The 25,291-nt window shown below is 36.6% G+C and overlaps 1 protein-coding gene across 8 annotated transcripts in view; it reads right to left on the reverse strand.

Moving 5' to 3' along the window:
* The window catches only part of LOC124775714 (sorbin and SH3 domain-containing protein 1), a 1,093,224-nt gene that overhangs the window by 325,377 nt on the left and 742,556 nt on the right, over nucleotides 1-25,291 (reverse strand). For 5 of the 8 annotated variants that reach the window (XM_047250558.1, XM_047250543.1, XM_047250566.1 and 2 more), the window contains 4 exons: nucleotides 24,914-25,031; nucleotides 24,701-24,733; nucleotides 15,799-15,864; nucleotides 4,606-4,664 (listed from right to left, as the gene is read on the reverse strand). In XM_047250558.1, coding sequence (XP_047106514.1) covers nucleotides 4,606-4,664; nucleotides 15,799-15,864; nucleotides 24,701-24,733; nucleotides 24,914-25,031 — 276 coding nt within the window. The remainder of the gene's footprint in view (nucleotides 1-4,605; nucleotides 4,665-15,798; nucleotides 15,865-24,700; nucleotides 24,734-24,913; nucleotides 25,032-25,291) is intronic. The other 3 variants (XM_047250551.1, XM_047250581.1, XM_047250574.1) reach the window with 3 other exon arrangements.

Consider the following 25,291-nt stretch of genomic DNA (forward strand, 5'->3'; position numbering starts at 1 on the left):
TCATATCATCCTGTTCCTTTTTCCTGTCAGTGTTTTCCACATATTCCTTCCCTCTCTCATTCTGTGCAGAACCTCCACACTCCTTACCTCATCAGTTCACCCAATTTCCAGCATTTGTCTGTAGTACCACATCTCTAACGTTTTGATTGCCTTCTGTTCCAGTTTTCCCACAGCCTATGTTTCACTACCATAAAATGCTGTGTTCCAAATGTAGTTTCTTAAAAATTTATTCCTCAAATGCAGGCCTTTGTTTGATACTAATAAACTGCTCTTCACTAGGAAATCACTTATTGCTGGTGCTAGTCTGCTTTCGGTGTCCTTGCTCCCTCTGTCATATGTTATTTTGCTGCCTAGGAAGCAGAACTCTTTAACGTCATCTACCTTGTGATTGCCAATTCTAATGTTAAATGTCTCACTGTTTTCATTTCTGCTACTTCTCATTACTTTCATCTTTCTTTGATTTATTTTCAATCTGTATTCTGTACTCTTTAGACTGTTCATTCCATTCAGCAGATCCTGTAATTCTTCTTCACTTTCACTGAGGGTGGCAATTTCATCAGCAAATCTTATCATTGATATTGTTTCACCCAGAATTTTAATTTCACTCATGAACAATTTCCATCACTGCCTCTTCGATGTGTAGAATGATCAGTATGGGTGAAGACCGCACATCTGTCTTAACCCTTCCTTAATATGACCACTTTGCTCTTGGTCTTCTACTCTTTATTATTCCCTCTTAGCCCTTATACATGTTGTATATTATCTGTCTCTCTCTACAGCTTCCCTCCATTTTCCTCACAATTTCGAACATCTTGCACTGTTTGACATTATCTAACACTTCCTCCAGGTCGAAAAATCCTATGAACGTATCTTGATTTTTCTTTGGTCTTGCTTCCATTATCAACCACAATGCAAGCACTGTCTTTCTCATGCCTTTACCTTTCCTAAAGCCAAACTGATTGTCATCTGACACATCCTCAATTTTCTTTTCCATTCTTCTGTGTGTTATTCTTGTCAGCACCTTGGATGCATGAGCTGTTAAGCTGAATGAGCAATAATTCTCACACTTGTGGCCCTTGCAATCTTCAGAATTGTGTGGATGATATTTTTCTGAAAGTCAGGTGGTATATCACGAGACTCATACATTCAGCACACCAATGTTCATAGTTGTTTCTTTACTGCTTCCCCAATGATTTTAGAAATTCTGATGGAATGTTATCTATCCCTAATCCCCTGTCTCTCCTAAATTGGCTCTTGTTCCTTCTTCTATCATGTCATTGAACAAGTCTTCTCCCTCAGAGGCCTTCAATGTACTCTTTCCACCTATCCGCTCTCTCCTTTGCATTTAAAAGTGGAATTCCCATTGGACCCTGAATGTTACTACCCACCCTCTTAATTTCACCAATGGTTGTTTTTACTTTTCTATATTCTGAGTCAATCCTCCCAACAATTTCTTTCTTTCTCGATTTCTTCACATTTTTCATACAGCCATTTCTCTGCACTTCCTATTTATTTCATTCCTCAGTGACTTGCATTTCTGTACTCCTGAATTTCCCTGAACATTTTTGTACTTCCTTCTTTCATTGGTCAAATGAAGAATTTCTTCTACAACCCAGGGTTTCTTCACAGTTACCTTCTTTGTACATATGTCTTTCTTTCCAACTTCTGTGAGTGCCCTTTTCAGAGATGCCATTCCTCTTTAACTGAACTGCCTACTGAGCTATTCCTTGCTGCAGCATCTGAGTATTTCAAGTCTTAAGCTTCAGCCTGTTATTCGTCACTACTAAACTGTGATCTGAGCCTGTATCTGCTCCTGGGTATGCCTTGCAATCCAGTATCCGATACTGGAATCTCTCTCTGATCATGATCTAGCTGAAATATTCCCATATCTCCCAGCCTTTTCCAACTATACCTCCTCCTCTTGTAACTCTTGAACGTAGTATTCACTATTACTAGCTGAAATTTATTTCTGAACTCAATTACTCTTTCTCCTCTCTCATCTCTAGTATAATGCCCATATTCTCCGGTAACCCCTTCTTTTACTCCTTCTCCTGCAACCACATTCCAGTCCCCTACGACTACTAGATTTTCATATCTCTATATCCCTTTCCGCACTGAATTACCCATTCAATATCCTCACATACTTTTTCTACATCTTTATCTTCAGTTTGTGATGTTGGCATGTAGGTTTTAGCCATCAATATTCCATACAATTGCCTTCAAATATTTGCTCTTGGTACTCAGTACCCAAGGAGTTCGGCATCAATTATGACATTCTCCCCCAACAACAACAACCTGGAAAAGGGAATTTCTTGGTCCACCCAGTCCTCTGTGGTTAGTCTCATCTTGCACTTTTGCTCCTATGTTCTCAGACCGTCTAGTGCCTCTGATGCAGTGAAGATATATTAGAAGTAAAGATAAAAATTACCTAGCTTCAGTCAAGTCCTCCAACTTGTCCTTGATTTGGGAATTTATCTATGATGCTTGCAAGTTGTTCATTCGTCGAAATAATCTTTCTAGCACAAAACAAAACAGTAACATGACACAATACAGTAAAAATACAGTATTATTTCAATAGAAATATAAATTTTAGCTTTATCCACAAAACAGCTTGCACTACTTGCGGTACCTGCACTGTCTTGTTTTAAGTCTCCTGTATCTCAAATCTTCTAAAATTCTGCTACTGAATAGAAGCGACGATCTAACAAGAATGCTCTTAGTGTCTTACAAAACAGTGTTAATGATGATACAATTTTGACCTTATGTGGAAGACTATTGTAAATTTGTACACCAGTGTTTATTGTGAAAGATTTGTAGGCTGACGTCCTTACTGACTGGACATGGAGCTTTTCTTTTTATCTTTTATCATGCTCATGGACATTAAAATTTTCATTTATCTCTTTTCAATTCTTTCTAACATACTTACAGATTTCCAGTACGTGCATACAAGGAAGTGGGAGAATTGACGACTTTTGAAAGAGTCTGTTTGTCGAGCCTGTTGCTCATCTATCTCAGAGAAAAATTCAGTCCATTGTCAAAGAAATTTTATTTTATGAAACATTATTTGGAATTCTAGTGTGACTGCTTTTCAAATTTATTTAATAATTGACAGTTGACAGTCTGATCCCTGCATCACTGGATCCGTCAAGGAATAAACTCCAGAAAAACTAGGGTGGAGGTTGGCCCCTTTATAGTCTCGACCTGGATTTGTGTGGCCAGTGACTTACTCTTCTGTACCTTGTTATTAATACTGCAAAGTTTGTCTTCCGAGTTATTGCTGTTCCTTTTCAACCTCCTAACTACACTTTCTAAATTCCTGTCTATTTTAGCACCTCCATCTAAACCACTTGTAATATTTACATATCCTCTGAAAGAATGTTCTTATATTAAAAATAACAACACTACTAGCCTTAGTATGTCACAATATTATCTACCTTACTTGTTACTGTTGCAAAACACCTATCTCAATTGTGAAGAGTACACTAATTCTGCCAGTAATCATCAATAACATTAATTTAATACAAGAAATATATTGTTGCATTGCACAGCAAACAAGTGAAAAATGATACACACTAAACATGACAATCTTACAAAAGTCCCACAGGTCAAGTGATAGCAAAGAAATTTGATGTTTACATATTGAATGCAGCTTACAATCATTTGTGTCAAAAAAGATGGATTGGGCATCTTCAAAGGGCAATGACATTTCCTCTATCAATCATGCAGTAATATTAGATAAGCATTGGTTAAAGATTGAATTGATTAACATGTTAATAACTGAGCAGCACCATTTAAGATACCACTCTGCTATTAACTTGCTGCACAATGCATGGTGAAATGAAATTATTTATTTAATTAATTGTGTAAGTCTTTGAACAGAAGCACAGAAGATATCGAAATGTCTTGCATTTGTATTTGGAACATACAAATTCTCCATGAAAAGCACAGGAGATATACGTACAAAAGATAGAGCGCTAGAAAGAGAGAGTACGTAAGGAAGCAAACAAATGGTTGTTTCACTTGCTTTTAAACACTGTACTACAAAATTGTAATGTAACCAGTTTATTATATCCGGGGAGACTTTTATATTTTTATGGCAGGTGGAATAACTAACATTCCACCCTACAACTTGGGCAATAAAGATGTCTGGAATATGTGGCATTGTGAAAAATGCTTTACTGGCACTTAGGAGTCAGAATACTTCATCATACTGAGTTATATGAGAAAGTAAGCTTTTTTTTTAATCTCTGTCATTGAAATTCAGTTTTAATTCAGTTTTCTACAATTTTCAGCTTCTTTTCTTCAAACTAATTCACAAGAAACTATTTTGAAATGCTACTGCCATTTACTGCACTCCAAATTATCTAATGAGATAGTCTATAGGGATACACTAAAATATATTCAGGTAACTAGATAAACTCATTTGATATGTACAGTATTTTCTCTGTGATTGGCACAGTTGTATCACAGGCATGTGTCAGACTTGGAATCTATTAGTAAATCAACAAAACTGAAGATTTATATACTATGTAACTCTGGACTATGAACTATTCACATGAGAGTAATACTGAAATATTAACTGTGAAAGTGAAGCCAGTTACTTACTATGTCATGAAAGACTTATTTGACGGTGTTGTTGGTGTGTGCTGTTCATTTGCTGCCTGCTGAAATAAATAAAAATGCATCATGAGCAGAATGCAGAAGCTAAGATAATCAAAAATAATTGTGAAGTAACAAATGAATTGATTTCTCCAGGTGCCACAGGACTTCTTATGTTGTTGACATGTGAGTAATTATTTTCTAGATATTTTCAGCATTTGTCTTCCAGCAGTTATGTACACAAACCAATGATCTCTCTCTCAAATTACATCTCTGTTATTCCTTTACAAAGTTTGTGATGTAATGAAGAATTTAAAAAACAAACACATAATAGTATTAATTATTATTTCTTTCTGTAGCTCACAGCACAATTTACATAGTCAACTAATATTAAGTTGAGTAATGGCATCTTTTAAGGAAGAGCCTTGCAAACTTTGTGGCTTAAAATAATAGACCAAATAATACTTTTAGGTAGTGGAGTGTCTTGGCAGAGGATTTAATTATTTGTTTTAGAAAAGGAAACCCTGTATTCTAATCACATTCAACTATGTTACCCGTAACAAATTTGGAAATACAACATACTGCAATGAGGAAGAGTAATTGGGAACAGTAATTCAGATAGTATACAATTCATTTTATTTCACACACAATGAAATCCATACACGTTATAAAAATGGTTGTATTTATGCCTGTGTGTCGCACATGCATGCATGTATGTTCCACTTTTCCTCCTACACACTGGATCAATTTCAACCAAATTTGGTAATCATACAACTTACTATCAGGAGGCAATCACTGTGGGGGTAAGGACCACATACCTATCAGAGGGGTGGGAGTGAAAAAGAAGCATACCGGTAGTCCACGATTTGTGAATTCCCAGACTTTATTCATGTAGCAATTGAGAATGAGAGCACTTAGTGACTTGCAATAAACTTTACACATAATTTCAAACCTTTATGGAATTTTTTCTCATTGACAACTGTTACAAAATGCGGAAAAGAAAAATATTTATCACTTACTACTCTTCCGCTGTTCATGCAGTAAAAGTACCGCAAGAGGTGTGACGTTATAACTTATTATTTCTTTACTACAAACTGAATTCATGAGACATTTTACAGGCAGTGTGCACATATAGCACTGAATGTAAGTGCAAAATCATATCATTGTACCACTCGTAGTTCAGGGGATATGACATCATAATCAATGAGATGTATGGAAAACTGCCACATCATGCATGATGTTTAGATTTATTACACTGTTGTTACTAACTCCATTTACAACAGGTTTTGCAAACAGTATTCACTGAATGCTGAATGTGCTTATATAATTATATCATTGTACAACAGGTAGTCCAGGAGATATGACATAATAAGCATTAAGCACAAGGCCAGATGCTGCCTGGTATGGGTGCGGATGTGCAGCTGTAAACTGTCTGCTTTAGTACTAATACGATACAACTCATAATGGGTTTCAACTATATTTTGTCCATATTCCATTTCTATATATCATGGGTGGCGTCTGGCAAACAAAGCATCAGATTTAGTATGACAACCGTTTCTGCACTGAATGCTGCTTACAATATACAGTATCTGAAAATTGTCAATGTATTGTTGAAAATGGTTATGACTGTTACTATATTGAGAGATTGTGTCTAAAATAGAAGTGTGTGTGACTCATTGTTGAACACATTCAAATGATGTTTATCCTTTTATACAGGGTGAATCACACACTATTGCCACCAAGAATAACTCAAAGTACGATAGGAGCTGAAAAGTTTGTGGGACAAAAGTTGCATGCTACAAATGGGGCCATACTATGACATAGGTTATTTGTTGCTAGGTGGGGTCACTTCAGAGACATGAAGGTCAACTTTGTTTTTTTAAAGGGGATGCTATAGTTTGGTACTTATTTTCTGATAGCGGCTATCAAGACAAATCCAATGATGTGTAACAGTAAGGTCTTCGAAGGTCAATGAAGGTCACAAAGGTGGCATGAACGTCCATTTACAGAAGGTGTTCGAAGTGATGACCATTGGTATCAATGCAGTGCTGCAATCTTCTTATTGTGGATTGAGTGGTATCCCTCATCACTTTGGCACTAATCAAAGCACATGCTCTGACAATTCTCTCTCACATGTCTTCAAGTGTAGTTGGAACATCTTTATAAACAATGTCTTTTACAACCCCCCACAAGAAAAAATCCAGAGGAGTCAAGTCTGGCAAATGAGCAGCCACAACACATTTCTTCCATGTCCAATCCAATGATTGGGGAATTCTCTCTGCAACACATTTCTAGCCATCAGTGAAAAATGTGCTGGACAACCATTGTGTTGATACCACATTCTGTTCCTTGTTCCTAAAGGTATTTCTTCCAATAACAGACCTAATGTTTGTTGCAGGAATGTGGTGTATTTCCTACCATTAAGATTTCCTTCGATGAAATAGGGGCCTATAATTCCATCCACCAGAATCCCACACCATACATTCACTGACCACGGTTTTTGGTGTGCAACTTGCCACAGCCAACATAGATTTTCAGTTGCCCAATAACGCATGTTATGCAAATTAACATTTCCACGGTTCATTAATTTAGCCTCATCAGTAAATAAAATCAAATTAATAAATGTGTCATCTCTCTGAATCTGAAGTTGAGACCATCGGCAGAATTCAATGTGATCCATACAATTTGTACCAGTTAATTCTTGGTGGAGACTGATATGGTAAGGATGATATTTATGGCGATGCAGAACATGAACAACATAACTATGGCTCATGCTAGAGACCCTTGCGATTTGACGTGAAATGACACAAGGATCTCGAACTTTCCTTTGCCTGTTATGTTCCCGATGCATTAAAGATCCAGATGTTCACAATTTATCATACACATATTTAAATGCACGACATGTAGGGTGAGTACTTTGAGGATATCTTTCAGCGTATAAGTCTCTAGCTCTCACTGAATTTCGTAAATGAGAAGCATATTGACTTGTTCTTTGAAGGAATACATCATTCATTTTGCTCTATTCGACTATACTCTTACCATTCCTATTGGTCTTGTATTGTGAAACCATTGAATGGAATTTACATGTCAGTGGCAGGTTGGACGGATATGCCGTCTTCAGTGAATATTTACTATTTGTACGATATATGAGAGAGAATTGTCACAGAATGTGCTTTGATAAGTGCTGAAGTGATAAGGAATACCACCCAATCCATGATAAGAAGATTGCAGCACTGCACTGATACCAATGGTCATCACTTCAAACACCTTCTGTAAATAGACGTTCATGCTACTTTTTGACCTTCGTTGACCTTCAAAGACCTTACTGTTACACATCATTGGATTCGTCTCGTTAGCCGCTATCAGAAAATAAGTACCAAACCATAGTACCCACTTAAAAACAACAACAACAACAACAACAACGTTGACCTTCATATCTCTGGTGTGACTTTACCTAGCAACAAAAAACCAACATCATACGAGTATTATGCCCCCATTTGTCCCACAAACTTTTCAGCTACTATCATACTTTTGGTATTATTCTAGGTGGCAATAGTTAGTGACTCAACCTGTATAACAATATGGGAAGGTGATGCAATAAGTGAAGATGTAGTGGTTTAGTTAACAGTCACTCACTTTAATCTGTAAAACAATCAAATGAAAGCAAATGATTAGAAACAAACTAGTAGTAAAAATCTGTAAAGGAAGTTTACAGACTCAAGAAGAATGAGATGATGGTGCACATGCTTACTCATTTCATTAGTATTTAGACACTCATAGCTTTCAATCTTTCCATCATAGTCTAAAATTGTCTACAATGACTGAATGAATCTGGCATACTGCACAGCATGAAGCAGGAGAGTAAGTGTCATTATATATGGCAGCCTTTCTAAGAAGAACCAGATGGCCAGTAAAACATTCAAATATTGACAAATGTTACTGGAAAACTTTAAACTGATCATTTTGTCATTACTGGTAATCCAGAGTAACAAAAGTTTCACTATTTCCAAAATCAGTATTCATTAATAGTAAGATATATAGATAATAGGTGACATTTTCACTATACGTGCTATTAAAAACACCATTTTCACTGTAAACATCTATGAATGTAAATTTGTTGTAAAGACAAATTAGCAATAAACATCAATGTAAAACTATATCATTTTTAACATAAAACATGCAGTTTAGAAGAAGTTACACAGTACCAACAGTGTTATAAAGCTTGCTCTGGAAGTTTCGGAATAAACTGGTTCTAGTCCATCAGTGCAGTAATTTGATGGCAACATCTAGTCTAATTTATTGTTACAAATACCATTAGTATGAGGCTCTTACAAATGATGGATGGACTTCTGTGATTGTGCACCAGATGATATTTACCAACAATCAGCCATCTAGTTGAAATGTAGCCACTTTGTGCAATGGTTTTAACTATTTAAAAGTTAGCTTTCAGAGTAAATGACATTCTTGAAAATGTAGATGTATTATTTGAGGATTCCTTGTTTTACATTAAAAAGGACTTTTATTAGTTAAGTGAATTCATACTAAAAGGCTAACAAAAGAAGATTGGATGTAATGTTCTATCAACAATGAAGTCCTTAGAGATAAAGCACAAACTCCCATTTGAGAAGAATGAGGGAAGGAAATTAGCCATAGCCTTTTCAAAGTAACCACCCTGGAATTTGCCTTTAGGGAGTCAATGAAACTAAACAAACCCTAAATCTGGATAGTCAGACATGAATTTCAAGCACAATCCCCCTGAATGCAAGTCTGGTGTCTTAACCACTGCAATACGTCATTCAGACATAGAAAAGTGAAGTGCTCTTAAAGATGAAAGCTAACTGAGAACTCAACAGCAGCTTCTGTAAAAAGAGAACATATTATTTTTGGATTTCCATTCCTGATCCTGCTGGCAGAAGACTTGAGTACTAAACATCCAACAGATATGTCAGGACACCTCATATGTAACAAAACATATCCTTGTTAGAAGAATAACTAAAAAGAACATGTATTTCACTCATTAGCCACTTCCAGTTTAGTTTTTGATATCGCTAAATAGGCTTTTATGTGAGAGTCTCATTGTCAGGGAGAGTGGCAGCTGGTGGCATGGTGGCATGTAAGACACAGTTTGGAGTTTTTTTAGTACGTATTGATATTTTTAAGCCTGACAAGTAAAATTTAATATTCAGGATTGCAACATATAACTGACATATCTACACAAATTTGAACACAGATGAAATGAGGTCACATGTTCTGATCATCACTGGCATTTGTTGAAAAATGTTGAGAGCAAGGAATGATGTGAATTTCTTTTATTGAATTTTGAGAAATAGTCAGAATCACACTTAAAGAAACTAGGACAGTAAGAGCAGATTTCTATACTTGAATATGACATCATAAGGTTCACAGGCTCTAAGAGAAGGAATCAAAAGTGGGTCCTGGGTGAAATCTAATTAGAATATCTAAAGTGTTTCTTGATATTTTCTAAGTCTAGAAATTTGCAAATTCATCAGATGTGCCATTGTGTGATTCCTTTCTCTCATCAAATGCGATGTAAAGCTTTTGCAGGTAAGGTTTTCAGTCTTGAGAAGCAATTGTACATATTTGTTAAGCATTACAGAACAACTTTCCTTAAGTGGTTCTCGTGAGGTGATATGAGAAGCTGTGTTGGTGCATACAGTTTTGAAGACATTGTTTGAAAATATGGAATAAGTTCTTAAAATGCAGTGAACCACTTTGCCTTCTCAAAGCTTCCAGAGTGGCCCTAGTATAAACATCATTATTGGTACATAATTTGGAATAACAGAAATGATTCACATTTCTTATTTCCATTATCAACTTTAAACATGTATGTATAAACACTTAACTAGAGATTTGTAGTGTCTCTTACTAATTAAATATGCATTCACTTATGATGTGCATTCACAAAGTTTTAAATGGTAGAACTCCCATGCAACAGATGAAGTTATAAAAATATTAAGCTAGTAATTAGTATTTTTCTTGTCATGCAGGTGAAAATTAATTTGTCACAAAAACTATTTGACTGCTGTTCTGTTACAACATCAATCAGTTATTTATTTTCTATTCTTGAATGCTGTACAAGTTTCTTACAACAAAATTTCTGCAGTATGTTCAAGCACTATGGAGACATCCTGGATACTGCAGAAACAATTTGACTTTTTCCTCCATTCAAATACAGATATTTGTCTTCACCATTTTTCCTACGTAAAGGTATTGCCATACGAATATTAAAACTCCTTCTTGTTGTTCTCTGTAGCTTTACATTCTCTCTTTCTGTTGTGATTGCTTTATGCAACACTATTTAAGAAAGTTAACTTCTTCAGCTACTCTGTGATAGTTAATTTTATGGTTAGCCATTGCTGTAAGCTAACTGGATATATTCTTTTGTATATAGTATCAATCATTCTGTGCTTCAAATGAAATGATAAAACATTACATTTTATCATAATGTGGTACACAGATTTAGATCATATGGAGCTCTGTCACCTAACATACAACCTAATTTGTAAGAATGGGTTTTAGAGTTAAGAGTGTAAACTGCCCACTTGACTTGGTAAAAATGGGGCAGCTTCAAGATATCACACAAGGTAATATTCATATAAGTCAAGCTGTAGTGTGTAACGGTGTATGAGGCTGATGAAAGGAATGGCCACATACATACATAGCTCTTGAACAATGATCAATGAAGTGGCAAAAATTGATTAACTAATAATTTACTGACAATGTGGTGAAGATTATTTTCTATACAACTGTATCAGCTCTTAACATATATTTCATGAACAAATATCATTCTTGCCATACTACTGTGTTATCAGATACACATTATGTCCAAAGAAAGAAATTTCTGCTTGTTAGCAACGAAAAAACACGAATATTTCAGTGAAGAGCATTTGTAACACTTGGAGAATTAGAGAAGAATCTGCATATAAGGACGAAGTGGGGACTCCTGCCAAATACTCGTACATTTTATCCTTGTTTCATTTTTTAATGAACAATTTGTGTATATGTGTACGGACAATACTGATTATACTTCAAGGAGAGACTGCCATGTGGCTGCTGCTACCATCTTTGTGTGGTATCGATAGCTACGGTGCCACAGTGTAGGTACAAGTTCTTGGGTTGGCACTATGACACCGACACCAACAACAGCGCCCTTTAGCCAGCTTTGTGCAGCTCTACGAGTGCCGCTCCAGATTCTGCCCATTTGATCAAGAGCAGACAACCAAGCAACTTAGCTTCTACTTCATAGGGGGCTAGCCACGACAGACTTTGCCTTTGTTACTTCAATGATAGTTTGTTCAACTACTAGTAACTGTTAGCTTTGATACATGAACGGCTTTGCACCTACGCGCTCATCTGTACACAAAGTTAAGTAATCCTATAATTCGTACATGTTCATACACCAGTAAAAGAGCTTTAATCTACACGCAGTACCGAAGTACTTCACCTTTTCCTGCTCCTACTCACGGCCTTCACTCTCGGCCTATTTTGCAGAAGCAGCTCACAGGCGCAGATCCAAGTGTCGCCTATCCAGGCGGGATACAAAAGCTTGTATAGCCATGTTAATGCCTGTGACATCACTGATTCCCAGTCCAGTGCCTTATAAGGCAATGTTTTCATTGCATGCCCATGTCAGCCTTCAGATAGCGGTGTCCCAAACTGAGCTTAGCGGCAGATCTCTGTAACTTGAATGCTGTCACATATTTTTATCTCTATTGCTTCTTTCATTACCTCATCAGATTGAGGTGAGTATCCAATAAAAACACACTATGTCAAGCGCGACTGGGCATAGACAGTAGCATGGCCATACAAGGATGGTAGCAACAACCACCTAACATCCTTCACTTGACACCGGTCGAAGAGCACTCATGTGAAATCCCGTTGATATTTAACCACATGACAGAGCAGAAGTTTGAGAAAATTTTATTAAGTGCAATTAGTTACACAGCTACAATTATGTCATTATGTTGCACCTATCCTATAAAATAATGAAGGAATCTTGAGAAAGGAATATGGGCAAATAAACTATCTGTATATGTATTGTCCAATCAACTTTTTAGCCATTATTAGTGCATGTTATTTAATGTAGAGAGATGTATAGCTTTCTTTTCACAATGATTAACATGTACATGCTGTTTCACTAACAAGGGGAGGCCGCCAATTGTGAAATTCAGATTCGATTCATACTGCGCTTAATAAAAGCTCATGGCCAGAGGTGTAATATGGCAAAGCACCAAGAAGCACTTCTCAGCCGTTGTCGAGAAAATCGACAGTTAAAAGAAACCGTTGAGGTGAAATACTCTCTACGATTAATAATTCTCTACAGCGTCGTGGCGCAGCGGTAAGTGCTCGGGTTCGTAATCCGAAGGTCGCCGGATCGAATCTCGCGCTACGCAAACTTTTTTTTTTTTTAGTATTTGTTTTTTATAATTGAAATATATATATATATATATATATATATATATATATATATATATATATATATATATATATATATATATATATATCAAAAAACAAAGATGATGTGACTTACCAAACGAAAGCACTGGCAGGTCGAAAGACACACAAACATACACACAAAATTCAAGCTTTCGCAATAAACTGTTGCCTCATCCTTCCCTCTTTCCTGATGAGGCAACAGTTTGTTGCGAAAGCTTGAATTTTGTGTGTATGTTTGTGTGTCTTTCGACCTGCCAGCGCTTTCGTTTGGTAAGTCACATCATCTTTGTTTTTTGATAAATATTTCCCATCCCTATATTATATATATATATATATATATATATATATATATATATATATATATATATATATATATATTTGAATTACAAAAAACTAATAATAATAAAAAAAATTGCATAACACGAGATTCAATCCACCGACCTTCGGATTACGAACCCGAGCGCTTACCGCTGCGCCACGACGCTGTAGAAAATTATTAATCGTTGAGAGTATTTCACCACAACGGTTTCTTTTAACTGTCGGTTTTCTCGACAACGGCTGAGAAGCGCATCTTGGTGCTTTGCCGCATTACACCTCTCGCCATGAGCTTTTATTATGCGCAGTATGAATCGAATCTGAATTTCACAATTGGCGGCCTCCCCTTGTAAGTCCTCAACTACTATAAAAAGGGCTCCAGTACTTTTGTTTCATGATAACTTGACTTATTGGTTATATAACACTATTATGAAAAGAACTGTTTGCTACTGTCATTATTCCATCCTGGATTTTCTATTGTGTGGTTGCAAAACAGTGATTTAAAAGGACGATATGGTAATGAAAATTCATGCAGTACTAATTCAGAGTATAATGATACAGTACTCTCAATGTTTCTTCATTAGATGTAGCCGGTGATTGCGTTACAGCCATCAGTTGACAACAGCAGTATTTTTAACGCATTTTCATTAATTCTGTTTTTACTGCCATATTCTACCACTGCTACATGCATACTTTCAAGTTATTGATTGTAAAATTTCTGGATCACAGATTCTAAATGTACAGTATATTCCAACTATTATATTTACTTAATGATTGGTTTGACTGGCATGTCTACACTTTACTGACGGAGTGTGTTTAATTTCTTTGAAGAGCTGTAGGTGAAAACCATGTGTAATTTCAGACAAGCTGATGAAACTCTTTGTGATAAGACTAGATGTCATACGAATCAACTTGGAATATTACTGTCTTGTTTTCAATGTCGGTGTTGCAAAAAGTAAATGATAGCAGGTGGTACATAACATATGGGCTGTGTCTTACGAGTGTTTACAACAATGTAAATAATTTGTATTCATGCAGTTTAAAAAATTCTATGAAACATGCACAGAGTACAAAATTTAGTTGGTAGTCCATGCTTCAGTCTTCTTAAAAAATGAGTGGTATATGCAAACAGTTTCTGGTGCCTACTTCATGCACAGGGAGAGTACAAAAGATGTATTCATATCCTGTTTACAAAGTAGCAGTTTCCATTTACTGAAACACCTTTATATTATCGAACGTCTTGTGAATGGTTATGTCAGTTAGAAGGAAATCTTTTTTTAAAAGACTGGAGGACCTAAACATTCTTACATTCATTTGTAGTGGCTTAGAAAAATTGTATGAAATTCAGACAAGTTATTCCTGGTAATGATTCCAATGAAGAGCGATATCTGGGTCTTCAGTGTATGAATAAACAGTCCTCCATATTTTGTGATTTTGTCTTAGCACCTGTTCATAAGATGAGTAAAATTCAAAATGACTTTTCACTTATTCTTATTAAAGTCATTAATAACATGTATAAACCAACTACACAGGTATTTTTTCACAATAAATGTACTTCTGTGCCTGTTACTGCCACATCAGGCCATGTGTGTTCATTGCAATGGTACAATGTACAACAGCAAGGATTTCCTCGTGCAACTCTCACAAAAGCTTTTGGTTAACTACAAAGAGATAATATCCTGGAACTTGATCCAATACAGCTAGTTTATTGTAAATGTAAAGATCACTATCTGCGCTATGTGTAGAAGAATACAGTTGATGTGTTGGAGAAGTCTTTCACAAACAATCTATTTGAATCAACATTAAGAAAATGTGAGAGAAGACACCAGCATGCAGTGATATGTATGTTGGGGGTGCCTGGAGTCGTAAGAATGGTCACGGATGTCAAAGACAAAATCCACAAAAAGGTGAAAATATGCGGTTTCTAACTTTTCTTAAACATTCTAGTTATCCAAAAGACAACAGGCAAATTTCATGATATATAATGTTACACACTTTTGCCCTAATAGCTAACTCTTTCCACTGTGTGATGGGATTTACAGAGCATGAAGTATAAGAGAATAAACAAGAAAATAAAATAGTTAGCCAGAGTTTTCATCAAAAATAAAAATTATGTTGTTTGTTAAGGAATAAAAATATAATTATGTTTTTGAGTAGGGTCAGCAGTCTGCAACACTAAACACCATACTATCTTAATAAAAAGTAAACAGATAGTCTACTTGTGACATTACATGGAGAAAGAAGGGCTGATTCACAAATCTGGGACAAAAAATATTACTGTGAAATGGATACTAAACAGACCAATCAGAAATTACAAAATGGAATCCATGCAGTTAGTATAAGCATTCTCTTGGTAACATGGATAAGGAAATCACTGAAAGGGTCCAAGCATAAATACTTTATTACAGTGCTGTGCCTGGGCCTTACTCTTTGATAGATGGCTTCCGCTAGTAGTGAGCGATAATTGGGAGACGGAGCGTGAGTGTCCAACCACTTAACAATCACCGACAGACAACAGATAAAACAAAACAAACACAAACAAATATAAGTTAAAAACTATGCTGTCTAAACAAAAATACAGTAAAGTGTGCTATGTTTAGTGTGCTATAACATAAGATTCAATGTAGAGACTACTAACAAAAATTTGTCAGTATACATTTAAAAACTGATTATGCACACAGTTTAAATGACAATTGTTACTGCCTTGACATCACATAAGCTACTTTTTAAGAGAAGCAGGATAAATGCAGTGCAATAAAATGGAGCATGGAAAGAAGCCATTAACATCTAAAGACTGACAACCAAAGCAAAGAAGAGATGCTGCTGTGATTCTGTGATGGGACTGTGACACATCTGCTTACAAATATCAGCTAAATTTCCCATTCGGAAATGAATGTGCAAGGTGTAATGTAAACTCTGCTTTGAAATTCAGCCTTTAAGTGGTGATGACTTCATTACTTGCATGTGTATGATAATTTTGTTAATTATGTTGAAAAGAAAATATTGTTAGCTTCCTTCTGGAATTGTATAGATATTTATATCCTCATTTATTAATTATAATAAAATGAGTGATAATGGTAAACTTTGCCAACATGGAATTTAAGTAGCAGTATAAATTGTTTTAGCTTGATTTTCTCCAACCATTGACACTCTTGGTTTCCCCTGCCTCAAAACTTGAATCATAAATAATGGAAAACATGAGCCATAACTAACTAGTTCTGTTGGCCTGAGAATGCTTTTATATGACTGGAAAACTAATAAGCGTATACCAATACCAAATCCAATGTGAGAAATGAGACATCTCCACCTTCATCATCTCTGCATCAAGTGATATAATAGTGAAACAACATCTAATCGACGCTAACTAAACTGATTTCTGAGGTAGCTTCTTGTTTACACAGTAATTTCATTCATGTCAGACCATTCACAAATTGTAAAATCATTGACCAAGCATGACTTTCAGTCAAATCTTATGATGAATCATATTTATTTATTCGCAATGGAAGATATCAAGGTACCATGATAACTGACTGTGTAATTCACTTTGAAGATCAGAGGAAGGCAACAGCATACCATCTCCAACAGCAACATGTCTAGTAACAGAAACATGTCTAGTAAAGTGCTGTGGTGTTCAAACTAGTATTCAAATTGATGACGGCTTTAGTTTTACAAGGAAAGTGAGGTGGTAGGAATAAAAAAAAATTATTTCTTATGTTCTACAAAGATGGATGTCATCTCAACAGTAATGAGCCAGCTTTGGATCAAAAGGTCTCAGGTTCTTATCTCAGGAGAACATGGCACCAAATAAAGAGAAAGAAAATTGATTAAAGAGTTATACCTTAATCAAAAGGGAAGAGTGAGACTTGATGGAGAACTAACAGAGTGAATAGGAATAGGAAGAAGACTCAGCTGAGAATGTTGCCTTTCATCTACACTATTTAACACCTGTCTGGAAGAGATTATAGGAGAATTTGTACATGAAATAAGAGTAGTATGTGTAAGAGAAAAGAGTGTGGACAATACATGGTTTGCTGATGAAGTAATGGTGGTGGACTCCAAAAGGTCCTTACTAAAATGATAGAAGATCTATAAAGCAAATGCAAAGACTTTTAAATGAAAAGAAATAAGAAAAAGACAAAATTAATGACAAAAGAGAGGGCCAAAACTGTGACAGGTGGGCAACAAGTAGAGCTGGCTGCAAAATTAAAATACTTGGAAAATATTATGATGAAGGACCTAAAATGTGACACAAATGTAATAGCAAGAATAGTGATAGCCAAGGAAGCATTTAAAAATGCTGTGTAAGTGACTGACCAAAAATCTAAGGACAAGATTTGCCTAATTCTATATATGGGGCATAGCTTTATATGAGGCAGACACTTGGACACTCTGAAAAGACAAGAAAAGAAAAGTAGGCTGGAAGAAGTGCAAATGGGGTAGGAAGGAAACTAGAGGCTGTGAACTGAGAAAACAAGATAAGGAATAAGGGGGTGTTTCAAAGAATTAGGGAAAATGGACACCATTTAACACAATGTAGTAACCTTGTTGGTAGAGCAAATGGAAAATACAGATGTATCAATACACATAACAACGCACACGTCCAGTGAGGGAAGTTGTCGATATCACAGGCTGGAATATGAAATTCAGTAGATGGCAAACATAAGGCTGCACTGCTTACGGCTCAGACAGTTGCTAATATACTACTTAGCCTCTACGCAGTGAACTACAGCAGCTGCTGCTGTTTACATGGACCAATTTAGACTTGTGTTGGATTGTGCTGCCATGCTTTCTGAATTACTGTACTAGGTGAGTACAGTTATAGACCTGTTATCTGTGCTCCCCAAATTGGAACAACACTTCTGTATAAGACTTCTAGTTAATGAATGGTTGTTTCCAACCATTGAGCTTAATATTATAATTTCAATATGCGTGCATCATGAAATAATTGGGCTTGGATTTATATTAAATTCAATCATGAACAACAGCTTATATTACAACATCTACAACTTTGCTTCCACTGTTTGGCGATAGGTGGCAACAACGATACGTAGTGGTCAAAAGAAACAGATCGCAGATGTCAGGCAATTAGCTTGGACCTCAGTCAACATAACCTCATTAAAACATTAGTCAATTTGTGTCTGCATAACAAATTTGTTCTTGATTGAAAATGTCAGTTTATGAGCCTAATTCTCAATATTTGTGGGATGTGTTTACTGTTTCGTTTCAAGAAAACAAGGGCTGAGTCTCATTGAATGCTCTGAAGTATATATGGTAAGGACGCTATTAGTGAAGGAACATGTCATGTTTCAACAATTCAAGAACAGTGATTTTAACGTCGTAGACCGGCATAGAGGTGGAAGAGAGAATGTTTTCAAAGATGCAGAATTGGAGACATTGCCGAGTGAAGACCTGTGTCAAACTCAAGAATAATTGGCACAATTAGTGGGAGTGACACAGTAAGCCATTTCAAAATGTCTCAAGGCTATGGGCATGATTCGGAAACAAGGAACTTGGTCCTGTGTGAGCTGAAACCTAGAGAGAATGAACGGTGTTTGTGAACAGTTGCTTCAGAAGCAAAAATGGAAGGGATTTCTGCATCGCATTAGATTAGATTAATACTTGTTCCATAGATCATGAATACGACACTTCGTAATGATGTGGAACGTGTCAGGTTAATAAAAGATGTCTGTACAAGATATTACATTACACAAAATATTGAATGACACTAATGTTTTAAAAAACGAAAAATGGGTTCATTACAATAATCCTAAATGCAAAAAATCATGGGGATATCCCAGGAATGCTTCCCCAGACAAACCGAATATTCACGGCTCTGAGATCATGCTCTTCATTTGGTGGGACCTGCTTGGCGTCGTGTACTACGAGGGATTAAAACCAAGTGTAACAATCACAGGTGCTTGTTATCAAATGCAATTAATGCGTAAGAGCACAGCATTAAAAGACAAATGGCCGCAATACAGTGAGAGGCACGATAAAGTGATTTTGCAGCATGACAATGCTGGACCCCACGTTGCAAAAAGAGGTCAAAACGTACTTGGAAACGTTAAAATGGGAAGGCCTACCCCACCTGCTATATTCTCCAGACATTGCTCCCTCTGACTATCACCTATTTAGATCAATGGCTTAGGCCTGGCTGACCAACACTTCCGATTTCATGAAGAAGTCACAAATTTGATCAATTCATGGATCGCTTCAAAAGATGAACAATTTTTTCGACACAGGATTCGTTCATTGCCCAAAAGATGGGAGAAAGTAATGGCCAGCGATGGAAAATACTTTGAATGATAAATGTGTAACCAATTTGTATCATTACAGCCTCAAATGTTGGGAAAAAAACGGCGGAAGCAAAGTTGTACACCTTGTAAGTTCAATGAAGAACCATTGTTGTTTGGCCTTTGGACTAATAGATGCTTTAATCTATGTTACAGACAGGTAATTTGTGTTCAATAAATGTTGTTTGGCTTAAAGTGAGGATTACAAATAGAAACAACATGGGAAAAAAGAAAGACTGGTTCAACCACGTAGTGAGAAGACTGTGCTTACTCCAGCAAGGAACTGAAGGATGGCAAAGGGAGAAAGAGGGAGGCGAAGAAGAACACACCAGACAGTGTCTGGGAGCAATAACTACATGGATCTGAAGAGAAAAACACAAGTCAGGAAGAGCTGGAGAAGTATGATGCCTGGACCTGCCACAGACGATAACAACTATAAAGGCCATAGAACAAGACAAAAGCCCACATTTTAAGTAACATGTAATATAGGTTATATTCTGCTTTCTATAACTGTAGTAAAATTCTTATTTAGATGATGAGCATTTCAGTTTATTTAGAGAGAGAGAGGGGGGGAGGGGTATGAGGTGTGCACAAATAAGAAGGTATGAAACAGCACTGTGGATATAACAGAAGTCTTTATTCAAAAGAAATCACCAGAGGCCTGAGCACACTATTCCACTAGCTAAAGAACACTTGGAGGTGGAGGGAGGGAGGGGGGGGGGGAGTGCAGTCCTCCATTGTGCATTCAGTTCATCATCTGAGGTGAAATGCTTCCCTCAGAGATGTTTTTTTTTTAGAGGACCAATCACATGGAAGATGCAGGCCAACATGTTCAGGCGGCACAGCTGATGCTCAAGCTGCACTCACTTGAACTTGGCCATAACATTCTGTGTGACCTTGGAGATGTATTATTAATGTGGAGCAGAATCACTCCCACCATGAGCAACCCAGGCCATTTGCTCTTTGGACTTCTACATCTACATCTACATTGATACTCCGCAAGCCACCCAACGGTGTGTGGCGGAGGGCACTGTCATTACCTCCCTTTCCCGTTCCAGTCGCGTATGGTTAGCGGGAAGAACGACTGTCTGAAAGCCTCCGTGCGCGCTCTAATCTCTCTAATTTTACGTTCGTGATCTCCTCGGGAGGTATAAGTAGGGGGAAGCAATATATTCGATACCTCATCCAGAAACGCACCCTCTCGAAACCTGGCGAACAAGCTACACCGCGATGCAGAGCGCCTCTCTTGCAGAGTCTGCCACTTGAGTTTATTAAACATCTCCGTAACGCTATCACGGTTACCAAATAACCCTGTGACGAAACGCGCCGCTCTTCTTTGGATCTTCTCTATCTCCTCCGTCAGACCGATCTGGTACGGATCCCACACTGATGAGCAATACTCAAGTATAGGGCGAACGAGTGTTTTGTAAGCCACCTCCTTTGTTGATGGACTACATTTTCTAAGCACTCTCCCAATGAATCTCAACCTGGTACCCGCCTTACCAACAATTAATCTTATATGATCATTCCACTTCAAATCGTTCCGCACGCATACTCCCAGATATTTTACAGAAGTAACTGCTACCAGTGTTTGTTCCGCTATCATATAATCATACAATAAAGGATCCTTCTTTCTATGTATTCGCAATACATTACATTTGTCTATGTTAAGGGTCAGTTGCCACTCCCTGCACCAAGTGCCTATCCGCTGCAGATCTTCCTGCATTTCGCTACAATTTTCTAATGCTGCAACTTCTCTGTATACTACAGCATCATCCGCGAAAAGCTGCATGGAACTTCCGACACTATCTGCTAAGTCATTTATATATATTGTGAAAAGCAATGGTCCCATAACACTCCCCTGTGGCACACCAGAGGTTACTTTAACGTCTGTAGACGTCTCTCCATTGATAACAACATGCTGTGTTCTGTTTGCTAAAAACTCTTCAATCCAGCCACACAGCTGGTCTGATATTCCGTAGGCTCTTACTTTGTTTATCAGGCGACAATGCGGAACTGTATCGAACGCCTTCCGGAAGTCAAGAAAAATAGCATCTACCTGGGAGCCTGTATCTAATATTTTCTGGGTCTCATGAACAAATAAGGCGAGTTGGGTCTCACACGATCGCTGTTTCCGGAATCCATGTTGATTCCTACATAGTAGATTCTGGGTTTCCAGAAATGACATGATACGCGAGCAAAAAACATGTTCTAAAATTCTACAAGAGATCGACGTAAGAGATATAGGTCTATAGTTTTGCGCATCTGCTCGACGACCCTTCTTGAAGACTGGGACTATCTGTGCTCTTTTCCAATCATTTGGAACCCTCCGTTCCTCTAGAGACTTGCGGTACACGGCTGATAGAAGGGGGGCAAGTTCTTTTGCGTACTCTGTGTAGAATCGAATTGGTATCCCGTCAGGTCCAGTGGACTTTCCTCTATTGAGTGATTCCAGTTGCTTTTCTATTCCTTGGACACTTATTTCGATGTCAGCCATTTTTTCGTTTGTGCGAGGATTTAGAGAAGGAACTGCAGTGCGGTCTTGCGTAGGTTATTGAGAGTCTCACTGTCATGTCACTGTTAATGGTTTTTCCGTGTTCAAGGAATTCGAGTATCAGACCTCAGATGCTAAAAAAGACAGTGATTGTCACGTTGACTGCTGAAGGCACTGTTTTGAAGTTTTTAAGAGGAAGTGATGATGCCTGCTTCCATTGTCTAGATGCCTCATTACATTATCCCAAAGTGGCATATGCATATTTAAAATGATTTCATTGCTACAGCATTTTGCACCCTTCCTTTTGAGCGCGCATAGGTTTTCATGTTTGTCGATGTATGATATGGTGTCCTGAGATGTGACCACCATATGTTTTGTTATCTATGGCTGGGGAAGCATCTGCATTCCTTTGTCTGTGTGTGGGTGTGTGTGTGTGTGGGGGGGGGGGGATGGGGGGAGGGGCAAATATTTGTTTTTTAACAGCGTATGTGTATGTGTGCGTGCGCATGCACTCAGACACACTACGGAGATATATGTCCTAACTTGCCTGCACACACATTATTACTTCGTTAAAGCTACTTTACTATGACTCTGTGATGGGTGGTCATGAGTGGGTATGTTGACTATTTTACCTGATACTGTTTTTGTAGTCGCTGGAGGGATTGTTATCTATCTATTAAATGTTTTCTTAGTTTAAATAGTGCTTAGTTGCTGTTGATGATTTTAAGTTGTATTAACTATCTGAGAAACTAAATTTCATTGTATTAAATATAAGTGCTGCCAGAGTTTAACTAAAGGCAACAGAGGTTTTTGAAATTTTTGGCCTACAAAATCTTAATGGCAGGCATTCAGACATGGTATTGGATACACTGTGCTAAAATGGTTCATTTCATATATGATAAACCAGAAAGAGGAAGCAGGAAGCCAAAATAAATTAAATGGTCATAGTAAAAAGTGAATATCAGATGCACAAATAAATAAATAAAAATAAAAAATAACATGGAGCCCATCAAGAATCTAGTCTTGGAGCAATTGTTTCCCTCCTAAACATAAACAACTTAGATCAGAACACAAAGACACACAGATTAATATTCTGTTACTAGCATCCTTCGTACCATTGGTACAAGAATCTATACATACAACTAGAGACCAACAAAACTGCTTGACTGAGGGAAGAGATTTGAGGGAGTTTCATTGTTAATAAATATAAAAAAAACACTGCTGTGGTGTGGACGGTGTAACTTGTAACATTTATGTGTCAACGAATTTTGCTTGAAGCATGTCCTCACTGAAAATTTGTGATGCACATGGCTTCAAAATGACTTTTTATGTTATAGATTAGGGTCCACGTTTAGTTCCCCATGAAAGAAACTGTGTAGTCCCCTTAATTCCACAGAATTCTTCAGCATGAAATTATGCTCTGGGATAATATAATAAAATGCCACCTAGCCCAGACATCATCATCTCTCACAAATTAACTGAAAGATCAATGTATGTATGCTTGACTACCTAATTCTTGCAGGCCCCCTCTTTCAAAAGCATAATCATCATAACTTCCTGTATATATGTTCTAAAAAAGTTATAAATAACTGAGGAAAAAATTCAAAATTTAAGAGTAACTTTTATATCAATGAACATGATGTAAAAAACCATGTTCTATGTCCATTGATTAAGAACATCAAATATTAAAATTATGATAAATATATTTTCAGTGGTCTTAAATAAAAGAGGACTTATTTTTTCCAAGTCACTGTTTAATAGAACATTAGATCATATATTTCACTCAGCAGTAGAAATTTTGATTACATAAAATATGATAATTTTAAAAATAAAAGTCAAAAATTGTTACTGCAAGATCTTCATGATGATGTTAAAATTCATTTATTTTATTATTGTGATATGAATGTCCAACTTATGTGTGTGTGGGGAGGGGGATGGAGGGGAGAGGCAGGTTCATTGCACTATCAGATAAACAGCGATCATCAGTAATTCTTTTTTGCATAAATAAATAAGAGAAGTGGAGATAAGATATATGCAGAGCGAGACGCTGCACTACAAATAAAAGATGTTTTGTGAACTTTTAAGTCTTATCTTTTATCTAACTAATGACTTTTCTAAGAGCAACAACATTTTGCACGACTGTCTATTTAAGTAATGTATAATATTATGCTTCACTATTTGTTTCTTATGCTATGGGCAGACCTTATTGCTTTCCTGAGTGTTGTACTTATAAAACAGAGATAAAGTGTTATGGCTCATGTTATTCAATAGTTTATACTTAATTACATCCACAATAAAAGGTGATGAAACTATGTAAATATAGATTCAAAAGTACAAAATTATTAGTATAGTTCTACTAAAGAGACATAATAATTTTATTCTTTTGAATCTGTATTGGGCTGGTTAACACTGCAATTGTACAACTGTAGGTAATTCTCACTATAACTTCAAGTGTTAGTCATATTACTGCTGACTGATAATTAAAAAACTAATCAGAATGTTAGTTCTTAACTATTAAAATTCAGTAAGAGTTGTGTCGTACCCCATCAAATATATCCAGAACCTCGTCCCACCACTGAAATTTAGAAAAAAGATTAGTCACATTAAAACTGTGAATCTGTCAGTAAACACATATATTACAAACAAACAAACAATTATTTAGGACTGTGAAGACATTCCTGTTATACAGAATTTGACTAAGTGAGACTTCTAACAGAACAAAACAGAGCAATAAATATTAAAAAAAAAGTCTTACTTGTTTTGCTTCACGCTCTGATATTGATGAATGGCCTGGTTCATAATCCTCTATTCTTCCAGGTTGATTTTTGTATATTTCTGTCGCATATTTGATTGATGAAGGGTGAGGAACATACCTAAGACAGAAACATTTAAGTAATGACATGGTAATTTACATAAGATAGCAAATATGTCATTTCTTATGATAAAATAATAGTATATGAGTTCACATTCTTTCCTTATGTACTCTGGCTTTGAAGAAATTTACTGTGTTATGATTTCACAATTGTGGGAGTGAGATGTGTCCAAAACAAACACTGTAACAGCTGTAAATCAGTCTCCCTCGTACAATACAAAATAATAGTTTTTTTCACTAGTGATAGCCCTCATTTGAAGT

This window comes from Schistocerca piceifrons, chromosome 1, assembly GCF_021461385.2.
Source record: "Schistocerca piceifrons isolate TAMUIC-IGC-003096 chromosome 1, iqSchPice1.1, whole genome shotgun sequence".
Classification (NCBI taxonomy): Eukaryota; Metazoa; Arthropoda; class Insecta; order Orthoptera; family Acrididae; genus Schistocerca; species Schistocerca piceifrons.